This window comes from Pavona decussata, unplaced genomic scaffold, assembly GCF_977016875.1.
Source record: "Pavona decussata unplaced genomic scaffold, jaPavDecu1.1 SCAFFOLD_534, whole genome shotgun sequence".
In the NCBI taxonomy this organism is placed as follows: Eukaryota; Metazoa; Cnidaria; class Anthozoa; order Scleractinia; family Agariciidae; genus Pavona; species Pavona decussata.
Window position 1 is genome coordinate 85,001 of NW_028145835.1, and position 22,700 is coordinate 107,700.

General features: G+C 38.6%; 1 protein-coding gene and 1 pseudogene across 2 annotated transcripts; both read right to left on the reverse strand.

Annotated features, from left to right (window-relative positions):
* Window positions 1-2,999: 2,999 nt before the first annotated feature.
* On the reverse strand, window positions 3,000-21,152 carry LOC146449964 (uncharacterized). Of its 2 annotated transcripts, XM_085100946.1 has the most exons (9): window positions 20,820-21,152; window positions 15,229-15,269; window positions 14,286-14,396; window positions 13,328-13,462; window positions 12,687-12,884; window positions 7,920-8,216; window positions 7,224-7,261; window positions 5,856-6,006; window positions 3,000-5,337 (listed from the first exon to the last, which is right to left on the reverse strand). In XM_085100946.1, exons 2-9 carry the CDS (start codon window positions 15,259-15,261, stop codon window positions 5,119-5,121), a joined length of 1,182 nt encoding a protein of 393 aa, XP_084957072.1. In that variant the 5' UTR covers window positions 15,262-15,269; window positions 20,820-21,152; the 3' UTR covers window positions 3,000-5,118. The 2 variants fall into 2 exon arrangements, with proteins under 2 accessions (XP_084957072.1, XP_084957073.1); XM_085100947.1 differs by lacking the exons at window positions 13,328-13,462; window positions 20,820-21,152 and having other exon boundaries at window positions 15,229-15,430.
* Window positions 9,361-11,976, reverse strand: LOC146449965 (uncharacterized; annotated as a pseudogene).
* Window positions 21,153-22,700: the final 1,548 nt, after the last annotated feature.

Genomic DNA, 22,700 nt, shown 5'->3' on the forward strand with positions numbered 1-22,700 from the left:
CTAAGATTTTCGGAAAGGAAATAAGACCTAAGGTTTTCGGGAAATGCACAAAAATGTCCTTCTAATTTCGAAAAGACTCAAGTTCCCCTAGAATGAACGAACTCTATCTGGATAAAAATATTATAGCGCTGCCTAAAATGAACCTGTAGAGCTTTAAAGCCACTCCAGATCGCCTGAAATAACGTTTCAAAGGATCTGAGATAAAATTGTCTTTGGGTGCCCCTGATACCTTCTGTTCTGAAAATGAGTCAGTGGATTGATGCAATTTTAAGGACCGCACTCATGACCGCACTCCTCCACTATCAGTAGCGACCTTCAGATCAGAGCACGAGTACGAGATTGAGCTTTCAAATTTCAGACTAGTCACGTCCCCACAACTCTCACTAATTCCCTTTGTTTATCAGCGCATAAGGAGGCCTAAGACACAAGATTGGTGCGACAAGCAGTTATTTGAACCACGCAAACTAGATTTGAAAAATCGTACTCGTACTCAATCTCGTACTCGTAGTAAAATCTGAAGGTCCCTAATGTTATGACGCTTGCCCCTTGGACAATTACCTTGGCGATGTACACTGCATGATCATGTTAGTCGACTTTTTGCCAGGCTTGGATTAAATATTGTGACTTTCTAACCAAACGCTCTTCTGTTGTAACAACTTAAGTCTCCTTCGTTTAAATAAGCGGGCCTTACCTTGGTTCTGTCTATGGCCCTTTATTTGTCTCGATGCAATGCCTTCCATTTCACATAATAAACACGCGCCAATTCCTTAGCAGAAGAATGCGTCCCTCTCTCTTTTAAAAATTGTCTTCGCATTTCTCTGGTATCCCTTTGTTTGCAGACCTTAGAAATCCTCTCCTTTTTTTCCTGGTGTTGTGCATCTTGCGCTTTTCTGTTAATGGCATGATCGATCACTATTTCGAAAGGGCGCGCTTCCCGCTAGATCGCGGTTCCTGTGACTTATATATGAGCCCGCATTTCCATTTCATGATAGTTATAATTACCAAATTCGAACAGGCAGCGGCTTATCGCAAAACAATAGAAAACATTCGCTGACCGGAAATGCATGTACAATTAGCAGATCCAGACGAAAAGATGGTGATAAGTTTGTAAACTTTGTGCATAGGGCGCAGAAAGGCAGAGGAGTCACATCTGACAAGATTCAGACCAATGATTTCTTAGTAAAAACCAGTGATAAACTGTGTTTGCAAGGACCACCGTGACAAAATAAAAGTACCGGATCCTGTAGTGAAGGATCTAATCAGCAAAAAAATTGTAAAGCATATAATCTAAAAAAAGAGCAAGGCTGATTTCACAGGGTCAGTCTCAAACATACCCTAAAGAAGAAAGGCCATGCCTTTCGAAATATTGGAAAATATACTTCCCTGACCGTGAAATCAGCCTTGCTCTTTTTTTAGATTATATGCAATGATTTCTTCACCGTGCAACTGCAGTGAAATTCGCGCAAGTCGATCGGAGGGGGACATTGGGGTGTGCGGTATAGGCCTTATCACGGTTTTCGACGCCATTTTGACGGGTAGGCAAACAGGCTTGAAATAACAGTGTTTGTATGGAAATCAGATGTCAAATAATTTTCATAAAACATCGCTTCTGAAAAATTCATGAATTGGAAACTTTTGGCACTAGGAAAAGGATTTTAAGAACAAAATTGGAGGGATGTAGCTGTGACAGAAAGCGTCCAGTCGTGTTTTGAACTTTCCATACATTTGTCTGTATTGCGAACCAGCCGTGAACTGCTACTAAAATAGTTCGCGGGAAAAAATACAGGGAAATGTATGGAAAGTTCAAAACACGACTGGACGCTTTCTGTCACGGCTACATCCCTCCAATTTTGTCCTTAAGATCCTTTTCCTAGAGCCAAAAGTTTCCATTCATGAATTTTTCTAGGAGCGATGTCTTATGAAAATTATTGACATCGGATTTCCATACAAACACTGTTATTTCAAGCCTGTTTGCCTACCCATCAAAATGGCGTCGAAAACCGTGATAAGGCCTATTGCGGTAAGTCGAACGTGTGGTAAATAAAATAAAATGAATGAAAAATAAAAACAAAACAAATCTCCTGTACCTCAGTGGTAGAGCATCCGAACTAGTAATTGAAAGGCCTTGGGTTTGACTCATGATAGGAGCACTCGAATTTCTTTTTTTTTTTGCGAGTACATGTATGTCTGTGTCACTTTCTTGAATAATACATCATTAATAATAATAATAATAATAATAATAATAATAATAATAATAATAATAATAATAATAATTATATCCACTTCCTTATTACAAAACTATTTTACAAGGCTACAAAGTTAAAAGATTAAAACCAAACCAAAAAGGAAGTGAAGCAAAACTATTATACAATAAAACGGGTTTCAAAGACATTTTCATCGTCCTCAACCTTAAAGACAAAAATATTCACAGATCACATGTGGTCTAAAAAGAGGACTGTTCTTGCAGTGTTGATTACATCGGGGAAACCAGGAGAAATGTGGAGATACGAATCGACGAACATTCAAACCCCTCTAGGTCTAATGACTTTGAACCTGCCTATCACCTATAGTCCGGGGGATAAGCGACAAAAAAATCACAGAATTGTTCAAACAGTGATACAATTTATTTACAATTATTATTAACCTCTTACTGGGAGTTACAAGATACAAATTATTGTACAATAAAATATACTGATATGACAACGTGAGTTTTCGTTGTTTTTTTTTTTTTTCAGTGTGCTATTTCCAGCCGTCTTCATTATCTAACGCACTAAAATCAAGAATATAATCACGCAACAGATCCACTGCTTCAAGGTCGTTTGGCTTTCAATCATTCATTGGGACAAACGCACTCGTAGATTGACTTGTCTTGCAAAACAACAACCACTCACTCTTCCCTGCGGATAAATAAAAGCCAACGCAGAAAAGCAAATGACGAATTGCCCAAATACAGAATGCCGCGAAAAGTGGCATGTGGCGCCAAGTCTTTTGTTGGCGCCAAAATTTCTCGATCTATTCACCTCTGTGGATTGTAATATTTTACACATTTTTATCGGCTAAATATCGCTTATAAATCGCCTTTTAGAATTAAAAAAAAAACCCGCTCCCTTCATACACACAGAAAAGAGCGGAGACATTTATATACGCCAGCACTCAGATATTTTTCTTAAAGATTAAAAAAAATTCAAACCGCTGATGATGAAATATGAACACACATTTGAGCATTGCGGGTCACTCAATTTTTAGATGGAAGATTGTTCTGGCCTAAATGCTCCAATAGAAACCAATGGTATTCTACGTAGAAATACAAAATAATTGGTCTTTTCGACAAAGAGTTGCATATACCCTGAGTAAAAATTATGTTTTCTTGTAAACTATTGAATAAAGCTAAAAACCTATTTCTAACAAAATTAAATTTCACCGAAAAAAAGAAAAAAAACAAACAACAACAAACAAACATTGAATTTACTTGAAACAGTGACAAACACGAATATAAAAACATTAAAAAAAAAACAAAGCGATAATATCGTAAAGCAAAGCCAAAAATTGGACAACCTTGAATAACGTTCCTAACGAAAATGCAATGCAAGTAACTTGATTAAATCACCATAATTACATTTAACACAACTAAGCATTGTTTGAGTTAATCGCTGACCTTGCCAAAAATATAACTTCACAATTCTATTTTACAGCCTTGTTCGCTTAATATTCCAATTCAATCTAAGAAAACGAAACACATCCATTCTTAAATACGACACGAAAAATTGTCAAGTGGTCAAATCACAACAATTTTATCACGATATATTGCTAATAATTCTTGAAAGAACAAAGGAATGCCTTAAGTCAGTTAAGAGTCATAAATATTTCGCCTACAAAATTGAATACTACTGCTGGTCTCCTTCGCGAGGTTCTTTCCTTTGTCACGAAACGCTTCTGAAGCATTGCGTGACAAACAAATGAAGAACTAAGCACGAAGAAGCCATACTACTGTTACACTGTGTTACAGTGACTAAACCACAAATTCGATTGGAGACCAGTAAATTCTTCAACGACAAAGCGTTTGAAAAACTTTCGTCAAAAATTTATATCTTAACTTTTTCAACACTATAGCAAATATGCTTTCACTGTATACGACTTCGAACAACAAATTCCTACTTTTGCACCTGCGAGGCTTTCAAGGAGAAAAACTCACATCACAAAAATAAAAAATGACAAATGATTTCCATTTACACTGACTTTTTTCCCCCGAATTTGTAAAACTCTATTTAGAGAATCCACAAATGGCTAACATTTCAACAGCCAATAGCCAAAAAACTTGTCAAATTGATTCACATCAAACATAATTTTTTAGAAATTAAGACTCGATGGAGCGTCATGTAACGTTTTGTTTTTTGTTCTAATGCTTGTCACTCCATTTAATATTGATCACGTGCACACCTGATGACATGAACTCAACACAAAGCGAGGGTATGTTTCCCTTGACGTGAGAAGCCAAAAGGCTGATTTTTTTTTTTTTTTTTTTTTATCGCAGCCTACAAAGAGAAAAAAAAATCTCACACGATCCTTCTCAAAAGATTAAATTTAGACCGAAGCGTTCATTTTCCTGAAAAACCTGAACGGATTTTTCATTGAAAGCCTAAACCACGGGCCGACACTGAAAATGAAATTTTAAAAAAAAATTGCAACACGAAAGTCAAACACATCCAATCAGACTGGCCCTAATCAAACACACGGTAAAAAAAAAAAAAAGCGATAAAACGCCTAAAACAAAAATCCCCGTACTTAACCACTCGGTTGGATTTCCTGATCTAGCCTATGGGACACAGAAACACGCTTTGACCAATAATCAGTTACACAAAAGACTGCTTAATGAACAGTGATGTCGTCACTTTACTCCTGCACCCGGATGTCCCCATTGCCTGATGTCATCTTTGATGCATCGATGACCTCATCATTATTAGCCAATGGGGACGCACAAGACCCACGGAAGCTGCTTAGCCCGCTGAATGCATCGAGCTCTCCAGAGATGTCACTTCCGGCCTGGCTACTGAAGCCCCCCAGCCTCATGGGGGCCCCCGGGATATCACATTGGGGTATGGCTTCATAATGCACCTGGGATCAGGAAACAAACCCGGCAGCCTGGCGCGCGGCCTTGAGGTCATTGTAGGCCAGTTCCTCGGCAAGTTTGCGATCATCTCTTTCCTGTTTTTCCCTATCCTGCTGCTGCAGGAGGCTTCTACGCTCCTGAAGCAGTCGCCTGTGTTCCTCCTTCGTTTTCTTCTTTTTCTCACCTTCGCTCTCGAGGCTGTCAATAGTAAGGCCGTGATGGGAGGCGTCCTGTAAGAAATGGATCGCATGAGTATCGAGTATAAAGGATAGAGTCGAGAATCGCATGCGAATGCAGGATCGAGTCGCGAATCAAGACTCGAAGCAGACAGTCAACTGTCAAACCGTACTGAAAATCGTCAAAACCAACGCAGGCAGTGAGATCAAAAACTAACATTGATGTTTATCAACCTGTACACGGTGGTTCTAACTTTTGAGTTTGTGGATGAGTCCCTGAAGTGTGACCACTGTGACTGAGATGAAAGCTACTGAGCAGGACTGTCCTGAGACCTTTTTTTATTATGCTGTACACATTGCTTCTAACTTTTGATCTCCTGGAGGAACCCCTTATGATCATGACTATTCATTTAAATCAAGCTGTACTAAAGTGTATCAACAGTTGTTCAGATAGGGATGAAGACATAGCAGACTAGAAACACCACTCTGACATTTTAAATTAATGTTTTCACCACAGGAAAATGCAGCATAAAACAAGCAGTTTTTGAACATGTAGCAGTCAACCATCTTACCTGTGCCAACCAGCTCTGCTCATTCCCTTGGTCTCCAGTCTCACGCGTCTGTAACAGCTCACTACCAAGTATTGCATCTGGGGGGCTTCCACACTCCAATTCCTGAAGAGTCTGAGCATACTGCTCATCTTTATTTACTTGGCCTTCTTTCCTAACAAATATAAACAAGCACTTAGCACCTTTTGCAGGTAACATAAAGGGGGAACATGGATGGCCCAATGGTGAGAACACTCGCCTTCCACCAGTGTGGCTCGGGTTTGATTCCCAGAGTTGACACCATAATATGTGGGTTGAGTTTGTTGCTAGTTGTTTCCCTTGCTCCTAGGGTTTTCCGCCCTTCAAAAAGGCCAACGTTTTCAGATTCCAATTAGATCAGGAAACAATGGACAGAATAGCCACTCTCAGCATTTCCCCTGAAATTCCCATTCATTCATTCATTCATTCATTCATTCATTCATTCATTCATTCATTCATTCATTCATTCATTCATTCATTCATTCATTCATTCATTCATTCATTCATTCATTCATTCATTCATTCATTCATTCATTCATTCATTCATTCATTCATTCATTCATTCATTCATTCATTCATTCATTCATTCATTCATTCATTCATTCATTCATTCATTCATTCATTTATCCCATCCTATATGAGCTACTGCAGTTAACTTGAAGAGGGTAACTTGTGCTGTTGTAAAGTTTTTGCTGTTGAGCACTTTGTGTTATATGCTTCAAGGTAGTTTCTGTGGACAAAACTATAAAGTGCTGAGCAGTACTGACTAGCATGAAATGTTCGATTTGTGATATTCAGCAAATTCACCCAAATTGAAGGATTTTTCAAACAACCTCAATGAGAGAAAAAGGCCTAAGCATTTCTGTTCTATACATGTACAAGCTAATGTGAACATGTACATCTTCAAATCAAATCAACCCTGGGTCTTGCACACTGCAGAAGAAATTCTGGTCACTTTCTCCTGATAGAGAATAGGGACCTTCCGATTTTACGTAACTATGCCTACGACTTTTGAAATCTAGTTTGTGTGGTTCAAATAATCATTTGTCCCATTAATCTTGTTTCTTGGACCTCCTTGTGTGCTGGTGAACTACCGGAATTAGTAACAGTTCTGGGGAATGTGATTAGTCTGAAATTTGAAAGTCGTACTTGTACTCAATCTCGTACTCTTACTCTGATCTGAAGGTACCTAATGTTGCGAGATGAGACGGCTGGAATACACAACAATTCAAGGAAGCATTGAAGAGGAATGAATAGTACATGTACCACATGACACAATAACCACCCATCTAATTTAAGTGTTTTTTTGGAATCACACAACAATATCGCCATACTAGAGGACCTTTTTCTCACCTGGAAAAGTCATCCAAGTCAACATATGGTGGCCAGAGCTTGCGAACAGAACAGAATCATAAAATTTTACTTGATTGCTTCACTACAGGTTTACTGAATTTCATTTTGTAAATCAGGCGATAACTCAGAAGTAATTGACAATCAGTCAAAAACAATGTCAGCAAAGGCCATTATGTCTTAGTGATGAAGTTAAAACACATACAGGTGTGTACAGTCAAACTTAGTCAGGCTACGGACTAAAATAGCCATACATGGCATGTTATACTAATGGGTTAACAACAAGGAAAACTGGTAATATTTGTTTAGGCTCAAAAAAGCAGTGATAAATTCTCCATAAGAAAGTGCAACTGGCAGCCATAATCAGCAATGTAGTATGTTGATCAGGAGGTGCAGATCTAGAAACAAAACAACCACCAGTTTTGAGCACTAAAAGATTAATGTGCTAGCCCATGGGGATGTCTGGAAACACCTTCTCCACAAATCCGCACTAAGGGAAATTTTTAAATTTAACACTTTGCTAAGATGCTATTTTCTGGGATTTTGGGTCATCAGTTCAAGTGATTTGAGTTTTACAAACCAGAAAATAACATCTGTTTCAGCAATGTCAATGTTATTGTGTTATGCACTGTAAAAGCTCTATTTAGCCACCAAAGGGCTTCTTAAGGACTCATTTTCTACAAACAAGCCTACATGTACCCCATTTCCAAGGTAAGGTCCCCATATTGGTGCTGTGTCTGGGGGTGGGGGCAGAGCATTGTTGCCATCTACAAAGTTTCCCCAGAAGACACCATGTTGCCACTCCACAGGGGACTGTTGCCTAGGTGACAAACTGGAGTTTGATGATTGGCTGACAGCAGGAGAGTGGCTGAGTGGGGAGCCACTGCTGACCCCACTACTTGCACTGGACAGTGTGGTGTCCTTCCTGCTGGGCATACCAGACTCAAGGGGATCGCAGTCAGCAGGGTCACAGCTCCGAGGAGATGATGAATCAGTCTGTTAAGGAAACACCACATTGTATAATAATCATTATTAAAAACTGGATTATTGGATAATGCAATTACAGAGTTTTAATTGGCTTAGTGCCAATGGGATATCAACCATCAATACTGCCATTCCACGTTCAATAAATAAGCAGACAAAACAAAAACACAACCACATTGTTTGGCGTAATGGGGGATGCATCCCCTGCAGTTGGCATGGCAAGCAACTTATAGGGTTAACCTTTTTCTCCCGGTAACCCACTAGTGGGTACCCAAATCCAAATCATAACTTAGTCAATAATTAGTCAACTGCATTGAAATTTTGCCAGCAAACTGGTCTTGGAAAGATCTACGTATTTAAAGAAAAAGTAGTACCCCCTGGTATTTATGATATGGTTTACCACTTCCACAATTTTTCAAATGTTTCAATTTGATGCACTTACAGACTTTGACAATATCTTCTGGACAGAACTTTCTATGCATTAAGAACTGCAAATTAAGCTACAATTTGGGGGTAGATCTATCCCATGAAACGATCAGTCAAATTTTGTAATTTTTAATTTTGATGTTTTGAAACTATATCTGTCAAAGACCTGACTTCCTTCAGTTATCTTGACATGAGAAACAAATTTCACTCATGAAGACCTTTTAAATGGTACATCACCCATGAACATTATGTTTTTCTTTGCCATTTTGTAAAATTGGCCAAAGAAAACAATACTACATGTACTGTAAGACTGAAATGGGTTAAAGACCCTTGTTGATGCTTACACCAAGATTTGAAACCACCAACTCCAGTTCTACACGAGAATCCAACCCATTCATTTAGTTGGTGAATACTTTGTAGGGCCCAATCTTTTCACAAGTGCAGAATAATTGAAGGCTTAATGATCCAACAAATTGGAGCCCCAGTGTGAACAAACAAGTCCATTCTTACGTAGCTAAACTGTTCCCATCAGGAATCATCTGAAGCACATACTGTAAAATGTGCATGTAGCAGACAGTCTTTTTACCCTGAAGACGGCTTGATCAATCAAATGTTTGGTTTTAAATCTTTTTTTCCTTTTTAGCAGTGTAAAATAGTGCTGTTAAAATAATAATAATAATAAATAATAATAAATAATAAATAATAATAATATCTTTCTTTATTATAATATTCCAAGCAAAATTGATATTTACAAGTTAAAAGTAGAAAAAAGAGCTATTAAAACCTATTTACAATTCAATATTTAAAATTCATTTCGATTAAAAAAAGCGACTATTTCCAAGCACAACAGAGCTATTTTCAAGCACAATTTTTTAACAATAGTAAGACTAAAATTTTGATGAAATAAAAAAGTTGTTAAAAAGATCCTAAAATACTAATTTACAACGTCACGCCATCATTCACTTTCTAAAATTAGCGGAGACACGCTTGGCTAGCGTTTAAGCGGCAGTCATCAATGAAATCCCCAAATGGAATTTTGTGAAAAGGTGTCCTGGAGCTTCTTACGCATGTGTGTACCGACCTTAAAATCTCAAAAGAAAGCAATGTTCTAATCCAAGTGATAGTAATGTGATAAGGTTCCTCATTCTTTTCTGAGAGCTTCTCGGCTAGGCATTTGAGAAAGCAATTGCAGTCGGCTCCCATCCCACCGTTGGTTCCAAAAACTAGGGGAGTGAAAGATCCCATTTCAACGTCCAGCACCCTCTGTTGGTACTTCCGCTTTTTCTCCTCTTCCTGCTCTTTAAAGATTGTCGATGTTGCTTTTCCCTGGTTACACTTGGAGTTAACATGCGTTACTCTGACATCGAAAAATGCTGTAACTCCTCGAGACCAAAAGCCCCCTGCCTTCATGTCCAGTCTTGCCTCCGGACTTGTCACTGCGCTTCTGAGGTTGAATTGCTCATTGTCGAGAGGTTGTAGTTGTGGTTCGACTTCAACGTTGGTGCAAACCTTACCAAGAAAAGAGGTAAGTAGGTTGCGGACGCCATCATGTCTCTGCGCCACGAACCCTCCCTTTTTGCATGACAGGGCATGGCAGACGGTATACTTCTCCCCACAAACACACTTGCTTGGTAAATCAGACAGGGGAAAATTATACCTTAAACGCAGAGTCTCTGAATTCTTGTTTATTCAGCACTAAGCCTTGATCGACAAGAGGTACTGCGGTAAGCCACGAGCTCGCACCCTTGTCTCTCGACTGGTTAACTGACCGCAGCAGATCCGAGGGTAGAGTGGAATCAATACTTTCCATTCTCGATTTCACCGACGCAATTTTTGAAGCTTGATGTTGTCTTTTTAACTCCTCCATGGACCTCTCGCCTGCCACCATGAAAGTGCTCTGTTTGGTGATGGAATCTACGTGCAATGCTGTTATTGTCGTAGAAGCAGCAAACTGCTGTGGAGCTTCAAACCATAAGTCAGGTACGCCAAGCCCTCCTTGAGCGGGTGTCAAAGTAAAAAGCTGACGCAGATTGCTAGGGAGGGGCTCCGTTTGACTGAATAGTGTTGGGAGGAGTAAGTCGTCAATCGCCTCTTGAATAGGGTCAACGTAATCTTCAAACAACTCTATTGTGCGCATGAAATAGGTAAACTTGGATTTGTAACCCTTCGTGAAAACAGTGTAGGCTGCATGAGGCTGGCTCCTTGCTATCTCAGATAGGGCTTCGAGTTCTCCTTTCCATACAAGGACCTTTTCCCGACAATATTGATCTTTGAACTCTTGAGATCCGATGACGGCCCCTTAGTGGCGCTGACCTTCAGTTGTAATATTAACCTCGTCTCCAAACACCTTCTTTGCCTCAACTGCAAGTACGTCCGACTTGACAATCAGCCAGCTCTTTGGTCCATTCACTAGATAACCATACTTCTTTCCTTCCTGACTCAGGTGATTGTACCAATTATACAAGGGCACGATTTGTCCACCCCCCGCAGAGTCGTCGGCTAGCCATACTTGCTTAACACCTGGTGTGCTTATCCTTAAGCTCTTGATCATGATAGATGTATTGACCGAGTACCAGGGCATGGCTAAGGGATCCCCCTGTGTTGTACCCTCCTGTGATAGTATCTCACCTCCGCCGCAAATAAAGAGCTTCGACGGGCTTCTGTAGGTGTTAATGATGTAAAGTGACATTTCCTTGCAGGTTATCTGGATGTTATGTAAGGCGACGGATCTGTTCATTTGGTTAAAGGCATTGCTTGCATCTATCAGTAAAATACCATCTGTTCCTTCTTCTGCAAACACTTGACTCATAGCATGTATCGCGGCCTCTGAGCCTGCACTATGGCCTACACAAACCTGAAGGGGGCCCGCTGCGTCTTTGATCTCTTCCTTCAAAAATCCAGCGATATTTTTTCCAACTATTCGCCTCAGGACCTCGCCAACGCCAATAGGTCGTGTTCCAGGGTTTTTATCCAAGGGGATGAGTCTGCAAGAGGTGTAGCCTTCTAGCAAAGACGGGTGGTAAGCGATCTTTAACAGATTTCTTGTGAAAAAGGCAATCTCCTCTCTCAAAACCTTGCCTTCAGCCTTGAAATTCTTGGAGCAAAGGATTCTTCGATATAGCTCGGCATCCATCCCCGACGGCCCGGCTGAGCCCTTTGTTTTGGATGCAGCATCAAAGATCATTTTCTCGTCGATCAGGTCAAAAACGCCAGGAGGAATGTAATCAATGAGCCCGTATAATAAACTCTCATCTGCGATATCTACCGCTCCCGGATGTTTCTCCCTCAGCCCTTCTAGGACTTCTGGTGTAAGGTTGAGTAGGCCCGTTGAGCTCTCGCTATCCAAATAATGATAATAATAATAATAATAATAATAATAATAACAACAATAACAACAACAGTAATATACTGTATTAATTACCCTCAGCAGTGATTATAGCAATCATCGTACCCAGAATCCTCAAGCTCTTTGGCAAGCGGTTAGTCACCAGGAGAGATTCTGGGGACATCAAATTTTATTAGCGCAGGATTTCTGCGGTAAAACAATGGAAACCGTTAAGGAAAAAAGGCAATCAAAAAATTTGAATTTTTTTGATGTCCCCAGAGTCTCTCCTGGCGCCCACCTGCTGACCAAAAAGCCTGAGGACTCTGGGTACCATATTGTGATTATAGCACAAGTGCTCCGGTGAGGCTGAGCATTAAACGTTCACAAAGAAGTAATGATCTAAATTTAATTGAACAATAACATGATCAACAAATCCCAACTGGAAGGAGGCAGGTCCATCAGCTGGTTATTTACATGTACAAGCCTGGCGAATGAGTTAAACTTGGAGCTACTGAGGAACAACTCCAGCTAGCATCCAGAGCAGGACTTTAAACCAGGGACCTCTGAATTTCAATTTTTCCAAAATTCAGTTTCTGGTCTTAGAAGACTTCAGATCAGCAGATGCTCAGCCTTGAACCACTGACCAACACACTAAACACTATGGCCCTACACCTCTAAAATGAAATACAGCCATTCACATCACTCATCAATCACTTTTACCAATAACTTACCTTCAACTCAAACTCTTCTGAGATGCCAAGATTGAATTTCTTGTTTATTGGACATTCTACATCCAAAGGGAAATTTTTGGGTTCCACACAGACATTACCCACAAACTGGTCGGCTTCACTGCCCAAGTGTTCCAAATGGAACTCAATCACAAACCAAAAACCATGCAAGAGATTTTGAATGATGGTATAGTCAACCTCCTGTTGATAGAAATGTAGGAAATACAGTAACTAATTTTGAAAATCAGTCAAAATCTACCTATCACCAGCTGTTATTTGCTAATAAACATCACTGTGGTTGTTTCCCACAAAAGCCTTGGTTGCAGAAACCAACAGTCAGTGGTCAACAAATTTTCTACATTTTCTGTTGCTGACTATTTGACCAAGGTGACCATCAGGCAAAGATTGTTTCATTCCTGGCCAACACCCTCAGGTACAACATAACTCTAAAGAGTATGACTGTGTGATGCAATATTTTGACTACATACACCCTGCAGCAAATTTACATTAGTTTACATTTACATTCAGTTTGGTCGGTTAGGTCGTTAGACATCACACCAACGTTAGAAATGATACAAAAAGCTAAAAATAATAACAATATAATTTAGTACATGTGACTACATACACAATTCTATTTAACTCACTTGGTAATTTTCAGACATAAGTTTAAAATGTTCAGGGCATTGATGTTTCAGTGAGATGGCAATGTCTGAGGAGATGCTGAATGGGAAAGTCTGTAACAAGTGATACCTGCTGGCAATTTCTTGATCCTTCACAGTCTATAAAAAATGACCATAATATCAGGTTAAATTAATGTATTGAAGTCTCCCACTCTCGAAATTTTCTTTTCCTTCTAATCAATTTTATAGTTTTAACTTCAAGATTCTATACTTCACGAGACATATAGTCTGTAAAATTTTACACAGTTTGTTAATTAATTGCCTTGATTTCCTATCATGTTGTAAAAGTGAAGTCCTGTATGTGCCCATTGATCAGAGATTTTAAAAGAATGACTAAAACGCACTAAAAGAATTGTTCCATGGCCATGGATAGAACTTAAATTTTGATCAATTAAAGCACTTTTATTATTTATTAGTCTACCAATTCGAAAACAGGGGTTACCATACACGTTTATACTTCCTATCAGCTTAATTAGCTTGAAACATCAACAGCAGTCCTAAACCACAAATTTTTCTTTATAACTTACAATAACCACACGATGTTTAGTGGGCCCCCAAATTCAAGAGTCAAGAATGCAATACACCTGCATCTTGTGCTTTAAATCACAATAGATGGCATGCTAGTCTTAAGCACAGGATTTACTGCCCTGGCCCCAGTTGTTCAAAGAACGGATAACTTTATCCACTGGATAAGTTGCTATCCAGAAGAGCAAATATACTCCAACCAACTCTTTTGCAAAGTTTTCCACACAATCCCATTCTTAAATTTGACATATGCTTCTACTCTAAGACTATTCACAAATTATACAAGGAAGCAACACGACAACACAATACTGAATCTAGATCTGACCACTGACTCTTCGTTCCTCTGGTTATAAGACAATTAGTCAAATCATGAGTCCAACAGGAAGCACAAAATTACCTTAAAGGTAGCATCATCTTGATCATGTCTCATTATCACAATCCGCAGGTACCACACTTGTCCAGCAACTGCCATTGATGCAAAAACTGCAATCTGAACTTGAATGTCCTCCTGGTAATAATAATGTAAATTAAATATCAATTATACCTACAGCCAGTATTGCGATTGGTCAAAGAAATAACCTAAAACATTTTCAAACACAAATACTTTACATGATCTAATTAATGAATATTAAATACAGTTATTGAAAACACTAAGTTAAAGTTCTCTTCACTGTTAGTATTAATTATAAAGCTGCCGGGATTTTCAGCAGTTTACATACATGTAATTTATGCAGTATATTATCAATGAAGCTTGCTGAGGTTACCCAAGTGCATTGTCAGAAACAGTTTGATAGTACATTACTTGCAAAAAATTTCGCACGATTTTAATTTTGGACAAAAATAGTGTCCGAAAATAAAACCGTCTGAAATTTAAAGCGTCCGAAATTTTTACATTATAGTATAAAACTTTAAAAGCACTTTCTGGGTGACAGCATCACATATTCAAAGCCAATGTACATGATATGTTTAGAATTCGGATTGGGCGGCTTTGCTCAGTCGTTCTTTTTATCACTGGAAAGGTAAGCATTTGAGACACTGCTTAAGGCATAAGCTTGATCGAGTTTGTGTTATTTTCTCGTGGGTGTATCCTGCTGTAAAACCTTAAAGATACAGTAAAACAATCATTTTCATAGATTTTATTTCAGTCTAATTCATGTTTTTTAGTCGTAAATTTACTTTGGGCATATTTCAGCGCAGTGTCCGAAATGTTTGTCCAAAAATTGTCCGAAAATTAAATGTCTGAAATTTTAACGTCCGATTGCAAGTAATGTAGTCAATGTTTTTAGACAAAAGTACAAGTATGTACATGTATATACATGCCCAATATGTATCCTACTTACTGGTTTAGAAAGTCCTATACTCCTTACAGCCATCTGGGAGTCTAAAAAAAGACATTTAATCAGATGAGCTACTGGACTAGTTAAAATCAAACACTGATTTGAAGTACATGTTAACTATTACAATTGTTAATAGTACATGTAAGAATGGCAGAAAACTTGAAGGTCTGAATATTCAAGAACAATAATTAGCTTGAATATATGCTTTGAGCATTTTTTCCTTGACCTCTTTATTTTTCTCAAGGCATGAAATTTCCCAACCTCGTTCCCAGGGTCTCTCCTCTTCACTTCCCAGGGAGCGAGAGAGGAGAGACCCTGGTTGGGGCTGGTCACGTGTCTCCCAGAATCTGAGATATTACAAATAAATGACTGGAGAGAGGGGTGGTTGAGTGTCAGTTTGCCTATACTAAGTGTACCCGAGATGGGAAAAGTCAACTTGCGATTCGCGTGTGTTTCAAAGGTCATGTCAAGTGGTCATTCAGAAACCCCTAAAAAAATATATAAAGTGAGGGAATCTGTGAATGTGAGCTGCTATCGACATTGTAAAGCAGTTGGAGATACAAGTCATTGGTGAAATCTTTACAGCAAAGGGAATTGACTACTTCTGGTGGTAGCCGAGGAGCTTCATGGCGAGGCATTTCCACAAAGTGAATTTTTGCCACACCTACTTTTAGAGTCGTCAAGTCCATGATCTCTGAAAGTCAGGCATTGTTAAGGTCAAGCGGGTCATCGAGAAGTCATCCTCCGCGCCGCATTTGATGGCCAGGAAAGAATCAAACGTGACCGGAAATGTATCTCGGAGCCATTGTAGCTGCAAACTAAATTAACACCATCAACTGGAACAAAGGTTATTTCGTTATTGTTTTACAACGATTACGGTATTTCAAAAGTGTTTTCTTTGCTCCTTAAAAAGATCCGTGAAGTATTTATACCGTCTACATGTTGTTATACCGTACATCCTCCTTCCGAAAGTGTTCTGCTGATGTGCTATTTCCTGTGTATTGTTTGTTGCTGCAACCCTGCTAACAGAGTGTTTCTTTCTTGCAAATCTTTTAGCATGTGTGTGATCGTTCGCGTCTCTGGTATTTTGCATCATTGGTTTGTTTACGTCCCAAAAGAAAAGGGGACGTAAACAAACCAACAACGCTAAATACCAGAGACGCGAACGACTGCGCTTATGCTAAAATATTTTCCAGAAAGAAACGCTCTGTTAGCAGCGTAATGGCTGCAGAATGACCTTTCAGAACAGTTAGACATCAGCCCGATTCCTTTCAAGTTTCCTTCCTTACGCTGTAGTTCTCCAGATCTGATCTTTCATCAGCACATTCAAAGCTAGAATAAACCACGATTACAACTCCATGAATTGAAGGGGTAGGCGCTGTTCGTCCACGGTTAATTTTGTCATGTATACAAAGTGATTTCCAAAGTACAGCGCTTCGAGACAAAGGACTTTGTTAAGCTTTCAGATTAATGTTACAATGGCTCACAAAATGAAGACTACTGAAAAACATAGCCAGGTGAATGAGTTTCGCGTGGGCAATAAAGTCTTGTTTCGGAGTGGACAATAAATCTTGACAAAAAATAGCAAGTGAAGGACTCCTCCCTGGGTCTAATTTTTCTCTGGGAGACACGTGACCCGCTCCAACCAGGGTCTCCCCTCTCTTGCTCCCTGGGATGTGAAGAGGAGAGACCCTGGGAACGAGGTTGGAAATTTCCGCCAATAAATTCCTCTTACTACCAATCCTCTTGCCAAGACTGTCTTTTTGCCACAGCATTTGATCAAAATGCACTTACATGATTGTACTCCTCTAAACAAAGCTTTATCTCTTAAAGCCATTATTTGTCTTTGTGATGTAATCTCATAATAATTATTGTGGTCTGATAGCACTTGCTCTTTTATTAAAGGTGATGCCATAAAACAAAAAAAGGAAGGTACCCATAAGGACATACCAGACTTAAGTCCAGTTGAGTTTTACAAATATACGAGGCATGTGAACTGTGGGTCAAGGCAAAGGCAAACCTAAACTTATCTTTAGTTAATGCTTAAATCACTACAGTCAATGCTTTAACCCCCAATCAATACAATGAGTACTTAACCTTAATCAAAGTTGTCAGCACTTAGCCCTACATGTACAATTGAGTGCTTAACCTTAATTGCTATTTTCAGTGCTTATACCTGACTGATAACTCAACTCATGAGACTTATAAAACAAGCTTTCTCAGCTTGCATCCCTTATTGGCTCGCAGTTAGTTAAAAACCCAGTACAGGTGATCATAAGAATAATTTCATTTTTTTTCTTCATCTTTGAATGAGACAAGTGGGTTAACTGCCAATATAAACCACAGCAGTACATGTAGATATGAGTGTGTAAAGATGAGTGTTATAGAACACATATCTTTATACATGTAGAGAATCGAAGAAGAAAAAGACAACCAGCATGCTTCTTAATAAGCCCCACATGCATGCTTCTGAAAACCAAATGAGTTCCGCTTTTACTAGGAGGAGAGCTGTAGCAACACACAAGCGACTGGGCCTGTGAGTCATTTCCAGGTTGAGGGCTTGACTGAACAGAGCACATTATTCAATTAATCAAAGACATTAATTATGATTAGGCCATAGGGAACACAAAGAATAGATCTATAAAAAATCAACTGTGAGCCAACTCGTAAATGCGGAAGAGGATAGTGGTAACGTGGTACTTGTTAGTCCAGCAATTCAACGAATTAGCATATTGGTAATAAATAAACATTAGTATTTACACAACTTACAAATCGTAAAGAAACAGCACCCTGTTAGTCTAGAATAGTTAGAATGTCTAATCAATGAATACAATTTACTAAACAAAATACATGTAAAGGTCTAAAAGTTTCAAAATGTTAATTGAAATTCCATTCTCGCGTAACTTGGGTGAATTTGCTTGCGAGCACATGTGTTTGTTTACAGGGCAGCACTAAAATTATAAAAGCCATAATCCAGAAAACAGAAACCGGAATCCAGAATCCAGAATCCAGAATCTGAAACTATAATGAATACGGTTAGGAATATTTAATGGCGAAATACATGACTTGGGGTAAAAAATACAGAATAAAAAACTCATATCACTTGTTGGCATAAACGAAAGGACTCTTTATAAAGGAAGCAATGTCCAACTGTCTCATGTTACCAGTCCTGTGCTACACCGACACGGCCTGGGCTGAATTGTCTGTTGAGTGCAAGAGTAGATTACAGCGCCTACAAAAGCGAGCTGCACGTATAATTGTCAGACGAGATAGCACCAGCAAAGCTCTCAAGACACTAGGATGGCCCATTTACTGCTAGTGCCCCAGTATCTTTCTGATTATTTTAATAGAAACCACAGTTTCCATAGTTACAATACATGTCGGCGTGAAAACATTCATCCTTCAAGACCCAAACTTAGCCTCGGGAAGAGAACTTTTAGATACTCCGGAGCGATTTTATTTAATTCGTTACCTGAAAAATACAAACGGGCAGTGTCCTTGGAGGCTTTTAAGCGACTAATGATGAAACACGATTTTGAATAGATTTTTTTTTTTTTACTTACCTATGGGACAGAGAGAGACAACATAGAGGTGACTCTGAGACAACACAAATTGCTTCACACCGTACAGATGGCGGACTCTCCAATTAAGAGGTGGTTAGTTGCGTGAATGCATATCTTCTGCCTATTTTGTTTCGTCTATTTTCCGGACACCCCGCTTCAGCTTGTTTTGATAGAGTCTTAATAGAGTTTCAAAGCAAAACATAGAGGCCACTTATAGACTATGAAATTAGTTTTCTTTACTTCATGGGCAATCAGTTTTAAACCTGTGAGAATCACTTACTTTTCATTGGCAGGAAATAATGACTTAATTAATTAGTTTTATTCTCTGGTGTCACCTATCGAAAAATATCAAATTTACATTTGACAAGGACCTTACTTTGAACTAAACATTCCCTTTTTCACTAGCAGTAAATGTTTTATTTTTCATATTGAAGTTTCCGATTCCGGATTCCGGATTTTCTTTTCCAGTTTCTGTTTTCCTGACTCTGGCTTTTAGTGCTGCCCTTGTTTACACAACATTATTCCTAGTTGCCAAGTTTCCTCAATAAAAATAGGAAACATACAAAAAGCTTTCCTTAATAAACAAAAATTTATTCAGATAGGTCTTAACTTGTTATGCATTGTAGCCCTAAGAGCAGAAGTGTATAATTTTCGCCGCGAGACACCTTGCAAGCGATTTGAAGTCAATTTTGAAGCAAATTTATCAGAGCATGTTTTTCAAACATTTTGCAAGAACTGTTCGGAAAATGAAAAATCAGTGTATTAGAATAGTATTTCAGTACAAACTCACATTCAAACCTGTAATAATATTATTTGTGTGTTATATTCCTAGAAGCACTTGAACGTTACCAAAGTCCGCAGATTAAAAGTTGATTTGAGATCCACCTGCTCATCAGGTTGATAAAACCACAAATCGAAGAAAAATGACTTTGCCGCTAATGCATGATTTTCCCCTGTTAAAGCTGTTAACCATTCCTTAGAAGTTCCTCTTTTGATTCACCGTTTTCAACATCTCAAAATTGGAAAATTTTCGGACCAATGTCCAAGTAAAATTTCCCTACATTATGATAACTCATTTACTGTGCATTCATGAAAGTTAACAACCCGCCGGCCAAGTGAAATCCCCAGATCGCGATAACTCGTTCTTGCACATGCGTGCATTCATGAGTCAAAAATGGTACAAATTTACAATCAAACATGCCAAATTAGATTTCACCATGGACAGCCAAGTCAGACGTGACTAGATAATTATATCAACCTGGTATTCCAGAGTCCTCACATGGTCTGAACACTAAATAAATTATTTTGTTGTGATTGTGAATTTACATGAGTTAGTGCAACTGTCACACATTTAAGCTGTTGAATCTTCCTAAAGGCTTTCTTTTTTCATTGTTAAATCTGCAAAGGTCATGCAGCCTTTTGTTTCGAAAACTGGATATAATTTGCCAACATGAAAATTCACAAGTGAAGAATTGCAGCTTTTGAAACTTGGTTAGGAAATCTAATCTTTCCTGGCAGTGACAAAAGTGTTTTAAAAGTGTTATCGTCATTTCTTTTTTATTTACTTATTAAGTGTTGTAAACATTTACAAATGTTGCCCACCTCAAAATAACCCGACTAATTGTGAGCAACAATTTGTTAAGTGTTTTCTTCAATAGTAAATAATTGCTAATGCAGTTATTGTTATTGTATAGTCATACTTTGTACAATTATGCAAATTTTATAGTACTTTGAAATCACTTACAGTGTAGCTCTGCACAAAAAAATTACCTTTTGACTTCTCTTGCAAAATCAGTCACCTCAAATATATTAATTAATCTCCGAGAAAGATGGTAAATATCAAGGCAAGCATTAAGACTTATATTTTTGGAGAATACAACTCAGATTACCTGGTAATTGCTATTTGAAATTCAAAATTAGAATTTAGAAGGCCGAATAAATCAGATGAAAATGTTCATATAAGCTCATATAATGCTCACACAGCCACAAGGTAACACGTATTATTTAACAGGATTTTAATAAAGTTCTTACCTCACTGTCACATATACATGTATTTTCGTATTCATTCACAAACCACATCGTCCATAGCCAACGTGGGGCAGGAACGCGTGACGAACCCCTAAGAACGTCTGCGTGGGAGGCTACATCGTCCATAATTGCTTCGTCTGTGTCTTCAGTAGGGGAAAATCATCTTCGTCAGCAAATCAAAATTCTCCATTATTTTCACCTTTTCCTGAGTCAATGTCGAGCACAGAATCATCTCTTCCAGCCACTATCTTTAAATCACCGCTTTAGATTCGTGAAGCGTAAGAAAAAGTCTCAAAACTCGGCCAAATTCAACCAAAACAGCCGACGTTTGCCAAATTGCGGTAACTACTTGGTGTAGGCACTCATATAGTGGTCCGGGCAGCTACACTTATATAAACTACTTTATGTAGGGTTTCATATAGTGGTCCGTGTTAGGGTTACACTTATATACATAGACATCCTGAGCAGTATAGCCATCCTTTGCCGTACTTAGACCTCCTTAGATGTACTTAGACATCCTTAGCCGTAATTAGACATCCTTTGCAGTACTTAGACCTCCTTAGATGTACTTAGACATCCTTAGCCGTAATTAGACATCCTTTGCAGTACTTAGACCTCCTTAGATGTACTTAGACATCCTTAGATGTACTTAGACATCCTTAGCCGTAATTAGACATCCTTTGCAGTACTTAGACCTCCTTAGATGTACTTAGACATCCTTAGCCGTAATTAGACATCCTTTGCAGTACTTAGACCTCCTTAGATGTACTTAGACATCCCTAGCCGTACTTAATCTTAGACATCCTTAAATGTACTTAGACATCCTTAGATGTACTAAGACATCCTTAACAGTAATTAGACATCCTTTGCAATACTTAGACATCCTTAGATGTACTTAGACATCCCTAGCCGTACTTAGACATCCTTAAATGTATTTAGACATCCTTAGCCGTAATTAGACACCCTTAAATGTACTTAGACCTCCTTAGATGTACTTAGACATCCTTAGCCGTAATTAGACATCCTTTGCAGTACTTAGACCTCCTTAGATGTACTTAGACATCCTTAGCCGTAATTAGACATCCTTTGCAGTAGTTAGACATCCTTAGATGTACTTAGACATCCTTAGCCGTGATTAGACATCCTTTGCAGTACTTAGACCTCCTTAGATGTACTTAGACATCCTTAGCCGTGATTGGACATCCTTTGCAGTACTTAGACCTCCTTAGATGTACATAGACATCTTTAGCCGTACTTAGACATTCTTATACATCCTTAGCCGTACTTATACATCCTTAGCCGTACTTATACATCCTTAGCAGTACTTAGACATCCTTAGCAGTACTTAGACATCATTTGCTGTACTTATTCATCCTTATACATCCTTAGCTGTACTTAGACATCCTTAGATGTACATAGACATCCTTAGCAGTACTTAGACATCCTTATACATCCTTAGATGTACTTAGACATCCTTAGCCGTAATTGGACATCCCTAGCCGTAAGAAGACATCCTTAGCCGTACTTATATATCCTTCCACGTACTTAGACATCCTTAGCCGTACTTAGACATCCTTATACATCCTTAGCCGTGCTTATACATCCTTAGCAGTACTTAGTCATCCTTATACATCGTTAGATGTACATAGACATCCTTAGCTCTCCTTAGACATCATTAGTTGTACTTAGACATCCTTATACATCCTTAAACATCCTTAGCCGTACTTAGACATCCCTATACATCGTTTGCTGTACTTAGTCATCCTTAGATGTACTTAGACATCCTAGGCTGTACTTAGACATCCTTAGATGTACATAGACATCCTTAGCAGTACTTAGTCATCCTTAGCTGTACTTAGTCATCCTTAGATGTACTTAGACATC